The 24,629-nt window shown below is 45.6% G+C and overlaps 1 protein-coding gene across 2 annotated transcripts in view; it reads left to right on the top strand.

Annotated features, from left to right (window-relative positions):
* Positions 1-24,629, top strand: part of LOC135054959 (elongation factor 2-like) — a 74,776-nt gene that overhangs the window by 43,146 nt on the left and 7,001 nt on the right. The window contains exons 12-14 of one of the 2 annotated variants that reach the window (XM_063958466.1): positions 3,211-3,564; positions 3,804-3,986; positions 5,754-5,886. In XM_063958466.1, the coding sequence (XP_063814536.1) occupies positions 3,211-3,564; positions 3,804-3,986; positions 5,754-5,886 (670 nt within the window). The remainder of the gene's footprint in view (positions 1-3,210; positions 3,565-3,803; positions 3,987-5,753; positions 5,887-24,629) is intronic. The other variant, XM_063958475.1, reaches the window with a different exon arrangement.

Raw genomic sequence — 24,629 nt, 5'->3', positions numbered from 1 at the left:
TGAGTGTAATGTGCAGTTGGCTGCAGTGTGTTACTTTATCAGATGAGTGTAATGTGCAGTTGGCTGCAGTGTGTTACTTTATCAGATGAGTGTAATGTGCAGTTGGCTGCAGCGTGTTACTTTATCAGATGAGTGTAATGTGCAGTTTGGTTGCAGCGTGTTACTTTATCAGATGAGTGTAATGTTAGCTTGGCTGCAGCGTGTTACTTTATCAGATGAGCGGAATGTGCAGTTTGGCTGCAGCGTGTTACTTTATCAGATGAGTGTAATGTGTAGTTGGCTGCAGCGTGTTACTTTATCAGATGAGCGGAATGTGCAGTTTGGCTGCAGCGTGTTACTTTATCAGATGAGCGGAATGTGCAGTTTGGCTGCAGCGTGTTACGTTATCAGATGAGTGTAATGTGCAGTTGGCTGCAGTGTGTAATGTGCAGTTGGCTGCAGCGTGTTACTTTATCAGATGAGTGTAATGTGTAGTTTGGCTGCAGCGTGTTACTTTATCAGATGAGTGTAATGTGCAGTTTGGCTGCAGTGTGTTATATTATCAGATGAGTGTAATGTGCAGTTGGCTGCAGCGTGTTACTTTATCAGATGAGTGTAATGTGTAGTTGGCTGCAGTGTGTTATATTATCAGATGAGTGTAATGTGTAGTTTGGCTGCAGCGTGTTACTTTATCAGATGAGCGGAATGTGCAGTTTGGCTGCAGCGTGTTACTTTATCAGATGAGTGTAATGTGTAGTTGGCTGCAGCGTGTTACTTTATCAGATGAGCGGAATGTGCAGTTTGGCTGCAGCGTGTTACTTTATCAGATGAGCGGAATGTGCAGTTTGGCTGCAGCGTGTTACTTTATCAGATGAGTGTAATGTGTAGTTGGCTGCAGCGTGTTACTTTATCAGATGAGTGTAATGTGCAGTTTGGCTGCAGCGTGTTACGTTATCAGATGATTGTAATGTGCAGTTGGCTGCAGTGTGTAATGTGCAGTTGGCTGCAGCGTGTTACTTTATCAGATGAGTGTAATGTGTAGTTTGGCTGCAGCGTGTTACTTTATCAGATGAGTGTAATGTGCAGTTTGGCTGCAGCGTGTTACGTTATCAGATGAGTGTAATGTGCAGTTGGCTGCAGTGTGTTACTTTATCAGATGAGTGTAATGTGTAGTTGGTTGCAGCGTGTTACGTTATCAGATGAGTGTAATGTGCAGTTGGTTGCAGCGTGTTACGTTATCAGATGAGCGTAATGTGTAGTTTGGTTGCAGCGTGTTACTTTGTTACTTTATCAGATGAGTGTAATGTGCAGTTTGGCTGCAGCGTGTTACGTTATCAGATGAGTGTAATGTGCAGTTGGCTGCAGTGTGTTACTTTATCAGATGAGTGTAATGTGTAGTTGGTTGCAGCGTGTTACTTTATCAGATGAGCGGAATGTGCAGTTTGGCTGCAGCGTGTTACTTTATCAGATGAGTGTAATGTGCAGTTGGCTGCAGCGTGTTACGTTATCAGATGAGTGCAATGTGCAGTTGGCTGCAGCATGTTACTTTATCAGATGAGCGTAATGTGCATTTGGCTGCAGCGTGTTACTTTATCAGATGAGCGTAATGTGCAGTTTGGCTGCAGCACGTTACTTTATCAGATGAGTGTAATGTGCAGTTGGCTGCAGCGTCTTACGTTATCAGATGAGCGGAATGTGCAGTTTGGCTGCAGCATGTTACTTTATCAGATGAGTGGAATGTGCAGTTTGGCTGCAGCATGTTACTTTATCAGATGAGTGGAATGTGCAGTTGGCTGCAGCGTGTTACTTTATCAGATGAGCGGAATGTGCAGTTTGGCTGCAGCGTGTTACTTTATCAGATGAGCGGAATGTGCAGTTTGGCTGCAGCGTGTTACTTTATCAGATGAGTGTAATGTGTAGTTGGCTGCAGCGTGTTTCTTTATCAGATGAGTGTAATGTGCAGTTTGGCTGCAGCGTGTTACGTTATCAGATGATTGTAGTGTGCAGTTGGTTGCAGCGTGTTACTTTATCAGATGAGCGTAATGTGCAGTTGGCTGCAGCATGTTACTTTATCAGATGAGTGTAATGTGTAGTTGGCTGCAGTGTGTTATATTATCAGATGAGTGTAATGTGCAGTTGGCTGCAGCGTGTTACTTTATCAGATGAGCGTAATGTGCATTTGGCTGCAGCGTGTTACTTTATCAGATGAGCGTAATGTGCAGTTTGGCTGCAGCATGTTACTTTATCAGATGAGTGTAATGTGTAGTTTGGCTGCAGTGTGTTACTTTATCAGATGAGTGTAATGTGTAGTTGGCTGCAGCGTCTTACGTTATCAGATGAGTGTAATGTGTAGTTTGGCTGCAGCGTGTTACTTTATCAGATTAGTGTAATGTGCAGTTGGCTGCAGTGTGTTACTTTATCAGATGAGTGTAATGTGTAGTTTGGCTGCAGTGTGTTACTTTATCAGATGAGTGTAATGTGTAGTTGGCTGCAGCATGTTACTTTATCAGATGAGTGTAATGTGTAGTTGGCTGCAGCATGTTACTTTATCAGATGAGTGTAATGTGTAGTTGGCTGCAGCGTGTTACGTTATCAGATGAGTGTAATGTGTAGTTGGTTGCAGCGTGTTACGTTATCAGATGAGTGTAATGTGCAGTTGGTTGCAGCGTGTTACGTTATCAGATGAGCGTAATGTGTAGTTTGGTTGCAGCGTGTTACTTTATCAGATGAGTGTAATGTGCAGTTGGCTGCAGCGTGTTACTTTATCAGATGAGTGTAATGTGCAGTTTGGCTGCAGCATGTTACTTTATCAGATGAGTGTAATGTGTAGTTGGCTGCAGCATGTTACTTTATCAGATGAGTGTAATGTGTAGTTGGCTGCAGCGTGTTACTTTATCAGATGAGTGAAATGTGCAGTTGGCTGCAGCGTCTTACGTTATCAGATGAGTGTAATGTGTAGTTGGTTGCAGCGTGTTACTTTATCAGATGATTGTAATGTGCAGTTGGTTGCAGCGTGTTACTTTATCAGAGGAGCGTAATGTGCAGTTGGCTGCAGCGTGTTACTTTATCTGATGAGTGTAATGTGCAGTTGGCTGCAGCGTGTTACTTTATCAGATGATTGTAATGTGCAGTTGGCTGCAGCGTGTTACTTTATCAGATGAGTGTAATGTGCAGTTGGCTGCAGCGTGTACGTGTTTTATATCACTAATCAGATTTTTGTGTTTCCCGCAGAAATCCGATCCTGTTGTATCCTACAGGGAGACGGTGAGTGAGGAGTCCGACCAGCTTTGCCTCTCCAAATCGCCCAACAAGCACAACCGCCTGTACATGAAAGCCCGTCCCTTCCCCGACGGCCTGGCGGAAGACATTGACAAAGGAGACGTCAGTTCCCGGCAGGAGCTGAAGCAGCGTGCCCGTTACCTGGCAGAAAAGTACGAATGGGACGTGGCGGAGGCCAGGAAAATCTGGTGCTTCGGCCCTGATGGGACAGGACCCAACATCTTAGTGGACGTCACGAAAGGTGTCCAATACCTCAATGAGATCAAGGACAGCGTTGTTGCTGGATTCCAGTGGGCCACCAAAGAGGCAAGTTCTTTACCTGTGTCAGCCATTCCAATGTTACTGATGCCCATAACTGCGCAATAAGCTGGAGTAGGACAGGCGCGGGGAAAAGATAATCGCTCTCACTTGTAGAACTCGGACAGTCACCATGTGTACATGCCTGTACTGACTGCTGTTGTAGTTATTTTCCTGCTGCAGCGCCTTAATTGGTGTGTACTGTACTGAATAGCGGTGAAATTCTGGATTTCCATGTCTCTGTGCAGGGAGTTTTGTGTGAAGAGAACATGAGAGGCGCCAGATTTGACATCCACGACGTCACCCTACATGCGGACGCAATTCATCGTGGCGGTGGACAGATCATCCCCACAGCCAGGAGAGTGCTGTATGCCGCGGCCCTCACCGCCCAGCCCCGACTGATGGAGCCCATCTACCTCGTGGAGATTCAAGTAAGCGCCAGTATTTGCTCTCCTCCTCCGCTTACGTATGAACATACTGGGAGACTGCTTTCCCCACGGCCATTCTCAGGAATCTGGTGCTGCGTGATCATTTCCTGGTTATATGGGAGGTGAGGCAAAGTGTCCGGCTACAGCACCACCCCTTTAACTTTGCACCGCCGTAGATGTGCGCAGTACACATTGCCCATACATCACGCCAGAACTTACAATCCAACATCACATGTAATTAAACTACCCCAAAGCAGTTTGTGGACAAACAATGAGATGAGATGTAGTGCTGCCCATACACGCAGCAGGTTAGATAGATGGTTCGGTCCTATCACCAGTTCATGGTAAGTACAGGCAGGACTTCTAGTGGACTGGGGATGGCTGCAAGCAGCGTGCATGACCATCAGCAAGTTTGGACCCCAAGTGGTCTAGTCGCAAGTTCCAAGAGCTGAATGCCTGGATCCATCTAATGAGGTCACCTGCCATCCAGCCTAATTGAACACAGATGACATTGCTTGAAGCTCAAGGTTTTGCCCATGTATGGATGCATACCTTATGGCCGAGTATCCCAAACTCCGCCTTTACAGTCCATGTTTTAAGGCTTTCCATGATTGAGCACAAGTAAGTTAGGGCCTTAGTAAATTTGTTTTAACTATCTGGACTCAGATATGGATATCCTTTAAAGCAGGCATGTCTAAACTGCGGCCCTCCAGCTGTTGTGAAACTACATATCCCAGCATGCCCTGACACAGTTTTGCTGTCAGAGAATGCTAAAGCTGTGTCAGGGCATGCTGGGATGTGTAGTTTCTCAACAGCTGGTGGGCCGCAGTTTGGACATGCCTGCTTTAAAGCCTGGACTGTCATGATTGAGTTTGGGAAACTCTGCCTTATATCCTTTAGTAGGTTCTCCAACTCGGTCCTGAGAACCTTAAACAGTTCATGTTTTCCAGGTCTCCTCACAAATTCACCAGTCAAATAATTAGCTCCACCTGTGGATCTTTTAAAATGTATCAGTGAGTAATGAGTACACCTGTGCTCCTGCTAAGTGACCTGGGAAATGTGTCCATGAGTACACCTCTTAGGTGACTTGGGAATGTAGTCATGCGTAATGAGTACACCTGTGCACCTTCCAGGTGATCTGGAAATGTGTCCGTAATGAGTACACCTGTGCACCTGCTAGGTGACCTGGGAAAAGTGTCCCTGAGTAATGAGTACACCTATGCACCTGCCAGATGACCAGTAAATGTTTCCATAATGACTACACCTGTGCACCTGCTTAAGTGACCTGGGAAATGTGTCCATGAGTCATGAGTACACCTGTGCACCTGCTAGGTGATCTTGGAAATGTGTTCATGAGTATTGAATACATCTGTACACCTGCTAAGTGACCTGGGAAATGTGTTCATGAGTAATGAATACACCTGTGAGGTGACCTGGGAAATGTGTTCATGAGTAATGAATACACCTCTGCACCTGGTAGGTGACCTGGGAAATGTGTCCATGAATAATGAATACACCTCTGCACCTGGTAGGTGACCTGGGAAATGTGTCCCTGAGTAACGAGTACACCTGTTAAGTGACCTGGGAAATGTGTGCTGTTTGGGGTCCTGAGAACCGAGTTTGAGAGCCACCGGCTTATGGTAACTTGACTTCTGTAATGGACCTGTAGCTTTGATCTATTGTACTGGCAGCTGATTTACTATTTATTTTCTATATAAATTGATGTCAATGTACCCAGAAGCTGACGTCTGTGTCCGTCTATCTGCACAGTGCCCGGAGCAGGTGGTTGGGGGGATCTATGGTGTGCTGAACAGGAAGCGTGGACACGTCTTTGAGGAATCTCAAATTGCCGGAACACCCATATTTGTAGTGAAAGCCTATCTTCCCGTCAACGAATCCTTTGGTATGTTCTCCCAGAGCCAGGCTCGCTTTATATCACCTCCCTGTACTCACTGTATAACACTGACTTCATGTGGACGTTCCGAAGATTACTAGTAAAACATTGTATCTGCTCTATACTGCATGGGGAGATACAGGGGCTAATTCTGAGTCCGACGCAGCTGCTTCCAGGTTTATTGGCGGTCGCCCGTCTGCACTTTATGCACATGCCTCCCTTCCCTGGTGGGGATAAGGTGATTAGGTCGATCACTATTGGTAGACAGTCATTAGGTCGACCACTATTGGTCGACATGGTCACTAGGTTAACATGAAAAAGGTCAACACGAGTTTTTTTTTTAAAATTCTTATTTTTTTTACTTTTTCATACTTTACAATCGACGTGGACTACGATTGGGAATAGTAACCTGCCTGAAGCATGGCGAGCGAAGCGCCATGCACTAATTGAGGTTCCCTGTCACTTTACGAAGAAAACGACACCAAAAAAACTCATGTCGACCTAATGACCCATATCCCATTGGTGTACACCCATGCTTCTGAGACGCCCACTGTCTGTAGATACTGTAATAGCGCCTGGTACATCCTTGAGACGCCAGCATTTGTTGCATCAGCCCTACGACAAGTGCAGTTTCTTCATGGCTTCCATGTCAGCGGTTCAGCATCTCTGTATGTAACCGCTGTCACTGGCACATACCTTGTCCATAAGACAGACCATCACTGTGTGTCCGCTAAAGCCACTTCCCAGTCACCGGCCAGTGATGCCCGGAACATTTCCAACACATTTCTGAGCCTGTGCGCCTTAATCACCACTCCGGACGCATGCACAGAAGTAAACAATTGCTCCACTGCATCCAACATACAGACATGTCCTCCACCCCATGAGGGGTTTACACTTTCTTTATTGCATTTGCTTTTATTTACATATTTAAACTAAGCAGCATCAGTGTAATTATATCAGAGCAGGCCATTGGTAGTGCAGTAGTAGGAACCGCTGGCTTCATCACAGGAGCCTAAATACCTGTTGTTGTTTTTTTGTCGGTTTTTGATGCACGCAAATCGACCCAGGTTTCTGCTACGTGTGAACTTACCGGGTCCGCCACCCCTGCTCGGTAGCAGGGTTATTCCCGGGCCCGCCGCCCCTGCTCGGTAGCAGGGTTATTCCCGGGCTCGCCGCCCCTGCTCGGCAGCAGGTTTATTCCCGGGCCCGCCACCCCTGCTCGGTAGCAGGGTTATTCCCGGGCCCGCCACCCCTGCTCGGTAGCAGGGTTATTCCTGGGTCTGACCTAGATTGCCTATAGTGTGAATGGCATAACCCAAGTTGCGCCTAAAAGGTGTGGATTGGTGGGCATAGTGGCACTTGGAGATGACCTCTATAAGCGTCCACTGCCTGATGGAAGACTGGGGCCTGGTGTGAACGTGACGAGCTGGGAATAATCCCGGACAAATCACCATGTGTAGAAGGGGGTCTCGGGTTAATACCAGGGTTGAAGCTGTGAAATACCCAGCTGATATACATGAAAGGGGTATAATTCTCCCATAATAGGCCTACCTCCACTATGCAGCAGGCAAGCATGTGGATATCTCAGAAAGCTTATGAGTTGCTGGTGAGCCGGTAGTTATCATTGGTAAAATAGGATTTTAATTACCTACTGGTAAATCCTTTGTTCGTAGGGGATACTAGGAGCCTTGGGCACTTTAAGAATTTGATAGAGGGAGTAGCTAGCACACACTATGCCCCTCCTACCAGACTCAGTCCAGAAAACTGTGCCCAAGGAGATGGACATACTTTGAGAGAAGGATAGATAAGGAAAGTGGTGAGATTATGAACCAGCACACACACAACAATAGGAAAGCCATGCTAACCAAACTTGAAACCAGGAACAGCAACAGCTGAACCAACCAGCATACTTAACCAAGTAACAGTGCAGGAAGAACGAAGCACCGGGTGGGCACCCAGTATCCCCTACGATTTACCGGTTGGTAATTAAAATCCTATTTTCTCTTACGTCCTTGAGGATACTGAGAATCCATTTAGTACCATGAAGTACTAAAGCCCCGAAACCGGGTGGGAGATTGGTCAATCGGTTCTGCAGGAACCTCAGCAAACTGAAGGTCCTCGGAGGCCAAAGTATTGAAATTGTAGCAAACGTGTTCGACCCTGACCAAGTAGCTGGTCGGCAGAGCTGTAAAGCCGCAACACTCCAGGCAGCCGCCCAAGAAGAACCCACCGACCTAGTAGAGTGGGCCTGTACAGATTTTGAAACCGGCAATCCTGCCGTGAAATAAGCATGCTGAATAGTGAGCCTGATCCAGCAGGACACCCAATTTTATTGGGATCCTGGAGAACGAACAGCGAGTCCGATTTCCTGTAACGAGCTGTTCTCTTTACATACACCTTCAAAGCCCTGACAACATCCAAAGACTTTGAAGTAGCAGAGGTGTCCGTAACAGCCGGAACCTCAATAGGTTGGTTGATGTGAAATGCGGCCACTACTTTAGGAAGAAATTACGAGTTCTGAGTTCTGCTATGTCCTCATGGAAAATTAAATAGGGACTCTTGTGAGGCAACGCCCCCTAGCTCCGACGCACGTTTTGCTGAAGCCAAGGCCAACAGTGTGACGGTCTTCCATGTAAGGTACTTTACGTCAACCTCCGGTAACGGTTCAAACCAGTCCGATTGGAGGAACTGCAGCACCAAATTGAGATCCCAAGGTGCCGTGGGAGGCACAAAGGGAGGTTGGATGTGCAGAACACCTTTCAAGAACGTCTGAAGCTCAGGGAGAGAAGCCAATTGTTTCTGAAAGTAAATAGACAAGGCTGAAATCTGGACTTTAATGGAACCTAGGCGAAGGCCCACATCCACTACAGACTGCAGAAAAAAGCAGGAGACGTCCCAGATGAAATTCCACTGCAGAATATTGTTTGCTCTCACACCATGAGACCTACTTCTTCCATATACCGTGGTAATGTTTAGACTTTACCCCCTATCTGGCTTGGATCATAGTCGGGATGACCTTGTCCGGAATCCCTCTGCTGGCTGGAATCAGCCGTTCAACTTCCATGCCATTAAACATAGCCGTGGTAAGTCTTGATAGACTAACGGGCCCTGTTGCAGAAGATCCTCGCGAAGAGGTAGAGGCCACAGATCTTTGATCAGCATCTCAAGAAGATCCACGTACCAGGCCCTTCGAGGCCAGTCTGGAGCAATGAGGATTGCTTGACCCCTTTCCCTTTTTTATTCTTTTCAGAATTCTTGGGACCAGAGGAAGTGGAGGAAACACGTACAACAGCTGGTAAACCCAGGGATTTGTCAGTGTCTACTGCTACTGATTGTGGGTCTCTCGACCTGGAACAATACTGCTTGAGCTTCTTGTTGCGTTGAGAGGCCATCATGTCGATTTGTGGATATCCCCACCAACGTATCAACCACAGGAACACCTCCGGGTGGAGGCCCCACTCCCCTGGATGTAGGTAGTGTCTGCTGAAGAAGTCTACTTCCCAGTTGTCTACTCCCGGAATGTCAAAGTCAGAAAAATATCTCTACACATGCTGCCATATTTGCACCTCACGCTGGTCCGCGCTGCGCATGCGTACGCTCTCCCGTGAAGGCGCATACCCGCAATAGCGTGCACCCGCGGGCGCACGGTATGCGTATTTACGGTAGAGTTTATGTAGTCGTAGCGTGCGACTCATTCGTTACACATTTTCATAATTAATGTAGTTTATAGATCATGATCCCTTTAATGGTTTCTGGAAGTTTAGTTAACATAGAACGTCCCTGAACGGAGGAATCCCTCTTTGTATGGTACGAAGGGTCTAACAGGAATCATATAGCAGTGTTTGGTACCCATCGGAAGAGTATTTAATTAACAATATTCCGGTGTTGGTTTGGAGCGTATTAATCGCTCGTGCGGATAGTTATGGACATAAGAAGTTTATGTCCATTTCTATTATTTACTCATACTCAGGTATGCGGCGGGAAACCCAGTTTCCCACCCACCTGAGCTGTTGGAAATCGTCACAGCCCACCTGTATGAATCAACCTATGACCTTTTGTTATGATGCGAAGCCGAATTCCTGTGTTCAATGGACGACAAGATTGTAGGGACCATTGGATTGCATTGTGTGTGGGGCATAAATAGGCAGGCCGACCACATCCAGCGCTCACTCTTCAACGGTTCTCATTGCTGAAAATCGGGTGCTGGATGTCCAGGCGCATGCGATCGTTTCCCCTTGTGCGTAAGTTTTCTCTCCGTAATCATTGTCTTACTGTGAGCCAATTTCTCTCATCTCTCTCTCCATTTCTCTCTCTCCCTTCTCTTTTCTCTCACTTCTCCCCTAGACTAGTATTGTATTGTATTAGATAGTAGTGTATTTTGGTTAGGAAGTCTCTGTTATATTGTAGTGTATCATTTGTACTGTTATTCTTTTTACAAGTATATTAGATATAATACAGTTAATAGGCTTTGGACCCTAAACCAGTATCTGAGTATTTTCTATAGTTTTAAGTGTTCACTTGAGCGTCGGTGACGCTCAAGCAGCTTTGTAGTTAGTTAGGTTACACAAAGTTGCACAATCACCCTGTATTCACATTAAGGTATTCTGTGTATTTCATTGATAAAAGTTTTATACATAAAGGTATAGCGTTGTGAGCGTCTGCGCCGCTGGTGATCTCCTCGTGGTCTCGAGCGTACGCTACGCCATAGCGAATCATTACTCTAGACATAACCAATAACGTGCTGTCCTGTGATCACTGGGCCGTGAGCGAACGTGACGCTTGAGCGTCTCGCCTACGGCTGAGCGATCGTTACGCAACTAGCGTACCCTTACGGTATTTCTTAAGTAAACAGCGTACAGTGTTCTTAGACTTCATTAAGGGTTGTTCATACGACAAAAGAATTTAGTATTGTCAATTGGGGACTCGTCCTGTCCTTCTCATATCTGCACTAGGTAGATCAGCAGACATTATCCATCAGCAAAGGGCGGGATCATATTCCTTGCAGTGCTGATTGGATAAGCGTCTGTTTCACTTAGATAAAGAGTGCTGAAGGAATCCGGGAACCGGAAGTAAGAACAAAACGCTTGTGTCTTTTAAAACTGTTTATTTTTCTTCTGTCTTGCGTATACACGCACGCATACATATATATCTACATTTCTTTTTCAATTTCGTATATCACTATTCCTGTTTGCCAATTCTTATAGTTGATAGAAAGTGCAAAAAGAGATTTGCTGTTATTTCATAGTAGAGGTAATAGTTAAAGTATAGACCAACACACGGCTTGTCTGGGAGATAAGGCAGCCAGTGTGGTGTGCGGTAGATGATCAGGGATCATCTACATTGATAAAAGTAGAAATTGTGTTACGGTGGATCTTTGTTTTGCGTACACGTGTCTCTAACAAAGACTAGCGTACGCAATCCAAAGGCAGACGCACGCAGCGTACATTACGCAACGTAGCGTCCGGTTACGCCCACGTAGCTCAAGTCACGAAAAATTGGATTTTAGCGCAAAGCGATAATTAACGCAAAGGCGATAAATAACGCGACGCGGTAAATAACGCAAATCTATTTTTGAAAAAAAAAAAAAAAAAAATCTGAAATTTAGTTTAACAGATCCTGCTCCTAATTGGTAACACAGCTGGGCTGAAGAAAATTTCTGCGCAGAAATAGATATAGAAACAAAGTGTATATGTGTTGAGTGATTGTGTTTTTTTTGTATCACATAAGTTTATATAACTTAGAGGTTGAACCAAAAGGAAAGTCGGGTACTCGTCAAGGAACATACGTGTAAGTGACATATACGGTGGCTAGGGAGGCATCCCTGGTTAAATAATATTTGAGCATTAGAGTATAGCGGACCATAAGGTAACAAGACCAGGAGGTCACAAGGTAACAAGACCAGGAGGTCGTAAGGTACAAAGAGGTCCGCTATAAAGGTACAAGAGGCACAACGCCTGGGGTGTTGGTGCAGAACCCATATAGGCCATACAAGCTCATGCTGAAGGAATTCGCAGCCGAAATTTTCGATTCCATTGATCTTTCAGTACATGACAAGTAGTGCTTATGTACTGAACGATTGTACCGCACGTAATTGTGTGCAGTAGTTAGTAATCTGACCTAATACCATTAGAGTAAAGTGGTCACAAACGCTATTTGTACATTCTGACGTGATTTGCGTAATTTTTTATTTTTGGAAGGGAAGTTCGCTGGTCACTCAGGAACTATCTAACAACCCCACCTTTACTGGAAAGAGTAAGTGTCCTGCGGGTAACCCTCATATGTTCCAGTAAACCGAAGGTTCCATAGGGGCCCTGTATCGAGTACGCCAGCACCATATCGGTGTGATCAGGTCGTATTGGTCGAGGTGGGCGAGTGAGTGGGGTACTCGGTAAACCGCCACCGCCGGCCTATTGTGAATAATTTGGTTTGCTGTAAGGGTTCGCTGAAGACCGTGATATAAAGATCACAGGAGTAGTAAGCAACACCTGCAGATTATGGGGGCCAATTGTTCAGGTAGGGGGCGATCAACCTCGGTTCGGGTTGATTCAGAGAACCGACCAGTAGGGTCGGCAAGGTACATCATGTGTGAAAAATACGGAAGTCACACAGAGGTTTTATGTGATGAATGGGAGAGAATGACTGTACAAGACAGGGACAAATTCCCAAGAATAGGTAGCTTCAGCACAGAAGTGTTACAAAATTTAAGGAGGAGGATATGTCTCATAAAATCAACAAAGAGACGAATCCAGCATCATGATTATTTACAGTTATGGCACCAGGAAGGTGAGATACAGAGAGGTTTGGCTCTGGCGGCGGGGGCTGGTCCTAACAGAAAATTGATTGCAACAGCCCCGCCACCACCATATATAGCAGGAGAGAAGTTGATTGCGGAGAGAAACGCACTGGGTTGTAAAACACAAACACTTAGTAACCCTGTAAATGTTAATGATGTTAACCAAGTAACTCATGCAATTATTAACCCGTGCAAGTTGTACCCTGTTTTGAACCTTCCCCAGGAGTGTGATCAAGAAGACGATTCGGCAACAATTTCAGCTCTCTCTCTCGCAGCCACTATAGCAGAGACCACAGTAGGCACAGCAACACCTACGAGATTAGCGAAGGCCCCTAGCGGAGGGATAGGTGAGGTCGTGTCAACGGGTAAGTACGGCACCATGCATTACACTGAAACAATTTCACCACAAGCTGTAGAATCTACACAGAATGAAGTTGTTAGAGTTAATCCAGTTAAGGTGATAGTAGTTCCCAATGGGAAAACGGATGCATCAGGAGCCACACCCGTTAGGAACATTGCCATGTATTGCCCGTTTACTAGAATGGAATTGAGGACTATCGTGTCTGAATTCCCAGACCCCAGAAAAGATTTGGTGGCAAGCCAAAAATACATCAGGGATCTAGGAAACACTTTAGAGCCCAATAATAAGGATTGGCAGATAGTGCTAAGAGCTTGCTTACCTTCCAATGTCGACTCAGTTCAATTCTTGGCTGATTGTGGACTAGACAAAGATATACCACTTACCGATGTATACGACAAGGATAATGTAAAAAGGATAAATTTGCAGCTAAAAGAGTATTTCCCAGCCGTTGCTAAATGGAATAAAATATTTTCCATTAAGCAAAAGGAGTCCGAAACGGCAACAGAATATTTTCACCGGGCACTATTAGAAATGGCAAAATACACTGGTATAGAAGACATTAGGACCAACCCAAACCATCAAGAAGTAGCAGTATCTGTACTGATGTATGGTTTAAAGGAAACATTAAAGGCTAGGGTACAGACCACGCAACCATGTTGGCGAGGTCTGTCAGTGTCCACCTTGAGAGAGGCTGCTATTGATCACGACAGAAACATCACCAGGCACAGAGAGTCGCAAAGTGATAAGTTAATGTCAGTAAGTATACAGGCGCTGACCACAAAGCAGCCTGCGTATGTACCATCGAATCCTGTAAGTAAGTCAACTGTAATAACTTGTTATTCCTGTAACAGACCGGGACACTATGCACGAGAATGTAGAGTAAGAAATGTACCAAAATCATACCAACCCCCTAGACAACGACACAACACAAGACATTGGGATCAGGATCCACAGAGGCGGAGTTATGAGCCACATACAGGGGAAACAAAAAGATACCCCCCGAACAGAGATTGGCATGCCTCTGGTAGTTCCCAGCTAACCCCCTCACAAGTAGTCGCTGCCAGCGGGATTCAGGGAGGTCAGCATACCCACTAGGGGTGTGGCCATACCTGTAATCTGCAGCCAGTAAAATTGATTGCCAGTCTTGGAAGTGAACCAGAGATCGCAATCAATGTAGCTGGTAAAACTTTAAACTTTCTTGTAGACACAGGGGCGGCCAAGTCAGTGATAAATTCGACAGTGGGCATGAGAACCACTGGTAGGACAATTCCAGCCATGGGAGTAACAGGAGTAGTCCAGCACTACCCTGTTAGCAAACCAGCCGAGATTACAATAGGGCCTTTGCATACCAAGCATTCCTTTTTGCTGGCTGCATCTGCACCAACTAATCTCCTGGGTAGAGACTTACTATGTAAAATGGGTTGCGTCATTTATTGTACTCCTGAAGGTGTATTCTTGGACATTCCTGAGAATCACGCTCAGGAGGTACGAGACATGTTAGACTCCCCATCAAAATTAATGTCACATTCCATTATGACAAATAGGAATCCATCCCAAGTAGAAGAGATGACATCTCAGATACCAGAGTCACTTTGGACAAAAGATGGACAGGACACTGGATTAATGGCAAACGTAGCTCCAGTAGTTGTACAAGTAAAAGATGGTAGGATAGCTCCAAAAATCCCACAGTATCCTCTGAAGCCAGAGGTGGAGTTAGGAGTTTTCCCAATAATAGAGCGCTTGCTGCAACAGGGCATTCTGGTAAGAACGTCCAGCACAGCCAATAGTCCCATCTTCCCTGTTAAAAAGAGTGGGGGGAGGGGTTACAGGTTAGTGCAGGATCTAAGGGGGATTAACAAAATAGTTGAGAGTCAGTTCCCCGTAGTGCCTAATCCAGCTGTCATCCTAATGCAAATTCCTCCCACTGCCAAATTTTTCACTGTTATTGACCTCTGCTCCGCTTTCTTTTCGGTACCTCTGCATCCTGACAGCCAATATTTGTTTGCATTCACATACAGAGGAGTCCAATACACATGGACTCGGTTACCCCAAGGTTTCATAGATAGTCCAAGTATATTTTCTCAGGCTTTGCATGATTGTTTACAGTCTTTCCAACCAGAGAGTGGATCAGTATTGATACAGAACGTGGACGATTTACTGCTGTGTTCAGATTCACTGGAAGCCTCTCTGAAGGATACGAAACAGCTCCTGTTTCATCTTTCAGACACAGGTCACAAGGTTTCCAAAGACAAGTTGCAATTATGCCAAACTAAGGTAAAATATTTGGGACACTGTCTAACACAAGGACTGAGACACCTGACCGCTGATAGAATCCAAGCCATTAGAGACATGACACTGCCACAAACCCAGCAACAGATCAGGACGTTTTTAGGAATGTGTGGGTATTGCCGTAATTGGATCCCAGGGTTTTCCATATTGGCGTTACCTCTGCAGGAAATGGTCTCCTCAAACAAACCTGATAGGATCTCGCATACAGACGAATCCGAAACAGCATTTGAGAGACTCAAACAGTGCCTAACGCAGGCACCAGCACTAGGTATGCCAGACTATGGGAAACCCTTTGAACTATACGGAACAGAAAGTGCTGGTTGCGCAGCAGGTGTACTAACCCAAAAACACGGTGACGCCAGCAGGCCAGTTGCATACTACAGCGCTCAGCTAGATACGGTAGCGCGGTCCCTCCCCACATGCTTGCGAAGCGTTGCTGCGATAGCATTGCTAGTGACAAAAAGCGAAGATGTCGTGCTAGGCCACAACCTCACAATCCATACACCACATGCGGTATCTGCCTTATTAAATTCTGCCCAAACCAGACACGTCTCATCAGCAAGGTTTACAAGATGGGAATTGGCACTAATGGCCCCAGTAAACATCACCATAAGGAGATGCAGCGCATTAAATCCTGCAACATTTCTCCCAGGTGTGCCTGGTCAGACACAAAGGGTGGAAGGTGAGAGTGATGGGGAAGGAGGATTTAATACAAAGGAAGATACACATGATTGTATGGAATATTTGACCCAAAATTTTACCGCAAGGCCTGACATCAGTGACAATCCACTGGAAGATGCAGAACTCACGTTCTACACTGACGGTAGTTGTCATAGACAGTCAGACTCGGGAGACTTGTGTACTGGATACGCAGTCGTAGATGACCAAGACACCATAGAAGCGGAACCGCTAGGTCCACCTCACTCAGCCCAGGTTGCTGAACTGGTCGCCCTAACCAGAGCATGTGAATTGGCTAAGGGTAAGTCAGCCAATATCTACACCGATTCTAGATACGCCTTCGGGGTAGTACATGATTTCGGAGCCCTATGGCGCCTCAGAAATTTCATGACGGCAGCTGGTACACCGATAGCGCATGCAGCTTATATAAAAAGGCTTCTAACAGCGATACAGGAACCCGACAGAGTGGCTGTTATCAAATGTAAAGCACACACATATAGTCAAGACCCAGTGTCACTTGGTAACAGCCGAGCAGACGAAGCAGCTAAGCTTGCAGCTGCTACCCCCATACAGACAGACACCACACAACTGATGGTATTTAATACCATCAACACACAAAAGTTGTGTGAGATGCAGAATTTGTGTTCCACACAGGAAAGAGCAGTCTGGAAGGCAAAGGGATATGGCCAGGAGTCCTCAGGGCTCTGGACGGATGGACATGGTAAACCAGTGGCCCCCAGAGCATATCTTCCATGTCTGGCTGAAGCAGCTCACGGGCTGACTCATCTAGGCAAGGAGGGGATGTGCAAATTGGTAAGAGCATACTGGTGCGCCCCAGGATTCTCCTCTCATGCGAGTAAAAGAGCAATGTCATGCCTTACCTGTCTGAGAAAGAATATTGGAAAGGCAATACCTACAGAACCATCCCATATCCCACCTGCCGGCGGCCCTTTTCAGGTAATACAAATTGACTTCATTCAATTACCCCCATGTCGAAATTTGAAATATGTACTTGTCTGTATAGATGTTTTCTCGAATTGGGTCGAAGCTTTTCCAGCAGCCACAAATACCGCTATGTTTACAGCTAAGAAAATTGTGCAGGAATTTGTATGTAGATATGGTATCCCTAGAATCATTGAAAGTGATAGGGGTACCCATTTTACCGGTGATGTCTTTCAAGGAATGTGTAAGTTGATGGGAATTGATAGCAAGCTGCACACTCCGTACCGTCCACAGGCGAGTGCGAAGGTCGAAAGAGTGAACAGCACTATTAAAAATAAATTGAGTAAAGTAATGGCAGAGACAGGATTGACGTGGCCAGAAGCTTTACCCATTGTTTTGTATAGCATCAGAACCACTCCCAGGTCCCCTCTTAATCTGTCCCCTTTTGAAATCTTGTTTGGTCGACAACCGCATGTCATGATTAACCCTCAGGATGATTTGAAATGTAACAATGAAGTAACTGTAAAGTACTTGATTAACATGAGTAAACAGTTGAGGAATCAAAATGATAATCTGAAGTTGGTGATTCCTGATTTACCAGGTAGTAATTGTCATGACATTGAACCTGGGGATTATGTAATGATACGAAATTTTCTACGCTCAGGTTGTCTTATTGATAGATGGGAAGGACCATACCAGGTCTTATTGACTAGCACCACAGCATTGAAGGTTGCTGAGAGAGAGACTTGGGTCCATTCATCCCACTGCAAAAAGGTTGCTGATCCAGAGAAGTCCCGTGATAAGGAACAGACGGTAGAGGTTGTATCACTGGAGTGTCTGTTCCAGGAGGACTGAGGCGGCACCTGAGCCTTGAAGACCGAAAGCAGTTGTCGACTCCCCTCTCCCTTTTATTGTTTTTCTCCACTTCCCACCCCCTCTCCCTTGAAATTTCTTTTTCCCCCTTCTCATACTTCTCCATTTCCTCCTCAAAGATGGACTTGCCCCAAGAGACTGTGATCCGGATTTTCCTGTTGACCATGATGTTGACCAGAGCAGTCTGTTCCGGCGAGAGTACCATAGAGGTCGAAAGAGGTTCTGGAATGGGTTCTGATTATGATGATGGAGGCGTAGTTTTCCAAGATCAACCAAACCAACAAGCAAAGGCGAGTATCAGAAAACGATCCGATAGAAGAAATTGCGATGGATTGTTAGCTGAAGAAAACTGTATCTGTAGGCTTTGTGACAATTTGATTGAAGATGGATGCATAAAGAAATGCCAATCCAGTTTTAATATCCATATGGACCGGCATCCATTGAGTGACTATCACTCCTTAGTGGGTAATGTATTAAACCAAACAGATTGTTGGGTATGCTCTCAAGTACCTCAGGGTCATAGCAAATCAGGGCTAGTACCATTTCCTTTAACGTTAGGGGAGGTACTTGAGCTAAGTGGTGGGAGACCGGTGGACCGGAGGTTTAACATCTCCAGCCCTCCTAGTTTGAAGCTCCACCAATACCATGTGGATAGGTCCCTCTTATGTTTTAATATCTCCAATCCCCGTAAACCGGGAAATTGGGAAGTGTCATGGAGCAACCTTACCATGACCTTTTCACACAGAGCAGATAGAATGCCTACAGATACAGAGCTTGTACGCCACATAGCCAGTAGAGGAAAATCTTTCCGGTATCGATATACCTTAGGAAATAGGATTACTAGAGTTGGAGAGGTATCACCAGGATACTGTGCACATATCGTACAAACTGATACGTGCATTAAGCAGATGGAAGAATTAGGGTCAGGAGAGTTCACCTGGAAGGTGTGTAACATGGTAATGTCCTTCTCCGTCCCATATGTCCTCCCCGATGATGCATATTTCATATGCGGGAGAAAGGCGTACAAGTGGCTTGCCCCAAACTCTGAAGGATTGTGTTATATTGGAAAAGTATTGCCTGAAGTGATGACTGTAACACATGACAAAATGAAGGACATACACCGTGGTGCCCAAGCTCCTTATACTCACACCCATTACGAGCACCGAGTTAAAAGACAACTGTCAGAAAGGTTAGAGCATCCGGCCTCTGATCTTATCCATGAATCCACCGGGATTCAGGTTCTGGTAGCGTTAGATTTCACTCGCACCGCTCGAGGAGTGATGAATTATAGATATATTTCCGCACTCGCCAATTTGTTAGATAATATCACTGAAATGTATGATGACACGTTTAGATACACTGGAAGAGAACTTCAAGCCTACAAAACAGAACTAGTTCAGCATAGGATGGTTCTTAATTATCTTACAGCAGTAACAGGCGGATATTGTGTTACATTGGCAACACAGTACGGCGTAAAGTGTTGCACGTATATCACAAATAGCACCGAGGATCCGGTAGAGGTCATAGACCAAAAGATGGACGATATTCTCCAATTGAAGTGGGAATTTCGCCGAAAACACAATCTCACCCTTGCTGCTGTAGGTAATGAGCTGACTGGTTGGGTGTCATGGTTGAACCCGCGAAATTGGTTCTCCGGTTTAGGAGACTGGGCTCAAGGAGTCATAATGGATGTTGGAAAGTTTCTACTATGTATCTTGGGTGTTGTTATATCCATTGGATTGATATTTAGATGCGGGCAGGCTTTAATGAGGTGCAAACAAAGTACAAAAGTGATGAGCTTGAGGAGTGAGGAAACCGTAATTAACCTGGATTTGATTTATGACCCAATGATAGAAACCAGGATGTGATGAAAATGCGATTATACGGTCCGTTTCTTTCACCTGTTTTTCTGCTTTTCTCCAAGATAACAAGACCCCCTTGGACGAGGAAGTTGACGAGACGCTATACAGACAACGGATGGACCAAAGAAAGAGTTTTGACCACTTGAGAAATGGACACTTGATGAACTTTGCCATGGATCCCCAGTTTCCCTAGTATTTTTAAACTCACGCTAGCCCAACATTCTTTGTAAATCTGATGGCACTGACAAAGCTTGTTGCTCATGCCTAAGGAGCAAAACAGCGCAAAGAAGACGACTTTCAACTGATACCGAACAAAACTTCGACGACAGATGTACATTTACCTGACATAGAATATCATTGCATTTTCCATAAGTGTTCTTCATCTTCATCTCTACAACCCTCAGGTAATAACACACATAGTATAGGGAATACAGGCACAGATATCAACAATCACATATTCCCCCATTCATGTATCATCAACTAAAATGTGCTCCCCATTTTGTTCAAAAAAAAAATCCGAAAAGAGCTCGGTAAAGTTTGACAGCCCATCCACAGACCTGTACCACAGGATAAGAAGGAATTCAAATGTATACTTCGCAATACCTCGAAGCTTGATTTACAACACGTACGGCACGATGATACATGACCCCCCCAAACATGGACTCATACACACATGCTTCTGCTATCTCACTAGGTCATACCCTCTTCACACCTACTCCTCTCTCCTCCCCTACCCAACCATGGAAATGAATTAACCCCTGACATATATTTTTCTCCTTTTGAAATGTTTTAGAAGGTGGCAGTTATTATTGACTGCCAAAGGGTGGACTGTCAAAGTCAGAAAAATATCTCTATACATGCTGCCATATTTGCACCTCACGCTGGTCCGCGCTGCGCATGCGTACGCTCTCCCGTGAAGGCGCATACCCGCAATAGCGTGCACCCGCGGGCGCACGGTATGCGTATTTACGGTAGAGTTTATGTAGTCGTAGCGTGCGACTCATTCGTTACACATTTTCATAATTAATGTAGTTTATAGATCATGATCCCTTTAATGGTTTCTGAAAGTTTAGTTAACATAGAACGTCCCTGAACGGAGGAATCCCTCTTTGTATGGTACGAAGGGTCTAACAGGAATCATATAGCAGTGTTTGGTACCCATCGGAAGAGTATTTAATTAACAATATTCCGGTGTTGGTTTGGAGCGTATTAATCGCTCGTGCGGATAGTTATGGACATAAGAAGTTTATGTCCATTTCTATTATTTACTCATACTCAGGTATGCGGCGGGAAACCCAGTTTCCCACCCACCTGAGCTGTTGGAAATCGTCACAGCCCACCTGTATGAATCAACCTATGACCTTTTGTTATGATGCGAAGCCGAATTCCTGTGTCCAATGGACGACAAGATTGTAGGGACCATTGGATTGCATTGTGTGTGGGGCATAAATAGGCAGGCCGACCACATCCAGCGCTCACTCTTCAACGGTTCTCATTGCTGAAAATCGGGTGCTGGATGTCCAGGCGCATGCGATCGTTTCCCCTTGTGCGTAAGTTTTCTCTCCGTAATCATTGTCTTACTGTGAGCCAATTTCTCTCATCTCTCTCTCCATTTCTCTCTCTCCCTTCTCTTTTCTCTCACTTCTCCCCTAGACTAGTATTGTATTGTATTAGATAGTAGTGTATTTTGATTAGGAAGTCTCTGTTATATTGTAGTGTATCATTTGTACTGTTATTCTTTTTACAAGTATATTAGATATAATACAGTTAATAGGCTTTGGACCCTAAACCAGTATCTGTGTATTTTCTATAGTGTTAAGTGTTCACTTGAGCGTCGGTGACGCTCAAGCAGCTTTGTAGTTAGTTAGGTTACACAAAGTTGCACAATCACCCTGTATTCACATTAAGGTATTCTGTGTATTTCATTGATAAAAGTTTTATACATAAAGGTATAGCGTTGTGAGCGTCTGCGCCGCTGGTGATCTCCTCGTGGTCTCGAGCGTACGCTACGCCATAGCGAATCATTACTCTAGACATAACCAATAACGTGCTGTCCTGTGATCACTGGGCCGTGAGCGAACGTGACGCTTGAGCGTCTCGCCTACGGCTGAGCGATCGTTACGCAACTAGCGTACCCTTACGGTATTTCTTAAGTAAACAGCGTACAGTGTTCTTAGACTTCATTAAGGGTTGTTCATACGACAAAAGAATTTAGTATTGTCAGGAATGAAGACCGCCGACAACGCCACGGCATGTTTTTCCACCCAGAGGAGAATTCTTGACACCTCTGACATTGCTGCTCTGCTTTTCGTTCCGCCTTGTCGGTTTATGTACGTTACCGCCGTAACATTGTCTGACTGGACTTGAATGGCCTGATTCCGAAGTAGAGATGAGGCCTGCAGAAGGGCGTTGTAGATCCTGAGTTCCAAGATGTTTATTGGGAGGACGACTTCCCGACTTGACCATCTTCCTTGAAATTGCACCCCCTGGGTGACTGCTCCCCAACTTCTGAGGCTTGCATCTGTGGTTAGTAGAATCCAATTCTGAATCTTGAACCTCCGACCCTCGACTATGTGAGAAGTCTGTAGCCACCACAGAAGGGAGATCCTGGCTCTTGGCGACAGACAGATCCTCTGGTGCATGTGAAAATGCGATCCGAACCATTTGTCCAACAGATCCAGCTGGAAGGGCCTTGCATGAAACCTTCCGTAGCACCTCGTAAGAGGCCACCATTTCCCCCAGAAGTCGAATGCACAGATGCACCGCGGTCCGGGTCGGTTTCAGGACAGCCTGAACCATCGTCTGGATAACCATAGCCTTCTCCAAGGGAAGGAACACTCTCTGAGACTGTGTCCAGTATCATTCCCAATAAAAGGAAGCCTCTACGTTGGTTCCAGGTGAGATTTTGGAAAGTTCAGAATCCACCCGTGATCCAGGAGTAGTCTGGTTGAGCGGCCAATGCTGTCCAGCAACCGCTCCCTGGACGGTGCCTTTATCAGAAGATCGTCCAGGTACGGAATTACGTTCACTCCCTGTTTGCGGAGTAGAAACATAATCTCTGCCATCACTTTGGTGAACACTCGTGGTGCCGTGGAGAGACCAAATGGCATGGCCTGGAACCTGTAGTGACAGTCCTGCAGTGCAAACTGTATATAAGTCTGATGAGGCAGCTAGATCGGAATTTGAATCCATGATATTCAGAGACGTCAGGAATTCCCCCTCCTCCAGACCAGAGATCTCCATCTTGAATTTGAACACTCGTAAGTATGGGTTCAACGACTTGAGGTTCAAAATCGGTCTTACTGAACGGTCCGGTTTCGGAACTACAAACAAGCTGGCATAGTGTCCCTTGTTTTGTAGATGAGGTGTAACTGGAACAATGACCCGAGTCTGTACCAGTTTTTGAATGGCGTCCTGTAAAGTTATACTTCCCTCTTGTGAAACTGGTAAGCCTGATTTGAAGAATCTGTGAGGTGGGAGCTCCTGGAACTCCAGTCTGTAGCCCTGGGAAATAAGATCTATGACCCAGGGATCCTGGCACTATGTTGTCCAGATGTGACTGAAGAATTTTAGCCAGGCTCCTACCTCCAGGCATCGCGGTCCACCATCATGCTGAAGGTTTTGAGGAAGCAGAGCTTGAGCTCTGTTCCTGCAAACCGGCAGTTGCAGGTTTGCGTGGTTTACCTCTAGCGCCTCTGGCTTTGCCCTTAAACTTGTCAGTCCGAAAGGACTGTAGATTAGGTCCTGAGTAGGCCTTCCTGGCTGGGTGAGCTGCAGACGGAAGATACGTAGACTTACCCACAGTAGCTTTGGAGATCCATTTGTCTAGTTCATCTCCAAATACGGCCTCTCCTGTGAAGGGTAGGTCTTCCACACCTTTTCTGGAGTTAGCGTCAGCTGTCCACTGGTGTAGCCATAAGCCTCTGCGTGCTGACACTGCCATAGCAGTGGCGCGTGCATTAAGCAAGCCTATTTCTTTTATGGCTTCTACCATAAAGTTTGCAGAGTCCTGTATATGCTGCCGGAGCAAAATAATCTCCCCTTGAGGCAAGGTATCTAACCCCTCAATTAGGTTATCCGACCATTTAGCAATGGCTTTAGTGATCCACGCACATGCTATAGTGGGTCACTGGGCCACCCCCGCAGCTGTATACAAAGATTTGAGTGTAGTATCAATTTTGCGATCAGCGCCACGTCTTTTAGGGAGGCTGCACCTGGAACAGGCAATACAATCTTTCGTAAGAGCCTGGAGACCAATAAAACCACTACTGGTGGATTTTACCATTTTTTCCTATCCTCAGAAGGAAAAGATGATAGCAACCGTTTAGGGATTTGAAATTTCTTATCTGGATTAACCCACGGTTCTTCAAACAGGGTATATAGTTCCTTTGACACAGGAAAAGTGGCTGAGGATTTCTTTTTTATATTAAAATAATATTCCTCAGTGTCCTCTGTCACCTTATCAGGGATATCCAGAACTTCTCTGATAGCCTCTATTCCCTGTGACAGAGTAGTCTCCCCCACCTCTGAGTCCACCTCCCCCTCCTCCATGTCTGACCCTTCATTGTCAGAGTCAGACTGCAGGATATGGGCCAAAGTATGTTTTTGCGGACAAATGGCAGGGGACTGAGACGCTGGTTTGGGTACTGAGTCTCTTTTCATAAACTCAGACTTCGATTTGTCTTAAGTAATGCGTCTCTTTCTCATTGCGAGACAATTTAGTAGAAATATTGGTGATCATTCCCTTAATGGCATCCAGCAAAGCTGGTCATGCCCCGCTAGCCTTGGAAGGTACACTGCACTGAGTACACAGTAGTGAACCCCCTGGAGAAGAGGAACACTGTGCCTTACATGAAACACACTCTTTGTCTGACATACAGTGACAGCACACACACACACACACAGGAAGAGGTTAAATGCACAATTAACCCACAAAGAGCCCTTCCAGGGAGAC

This window comes from Pseudophryne corroboree, chromosome 1 (genome assembly GCF_028390025.1).
Source record: "Pseudophryne corroboree isolate aPseCor3 chromosome 1, aPseCor3.hap2, whole genome shotgun sequence".
NCBI classification, from domain to species: domain Eukaryota; kingdom Metazoa; phylum Chordata; class Amphibia; order Anura; family Myobatrachidae; genus Pseudophryne; species Pseudophryne corroboree.
Note: the sequence above shows the minus strand (reverse complement) of the source record. Positions and strands in the feature narration are given on the sequence as shown.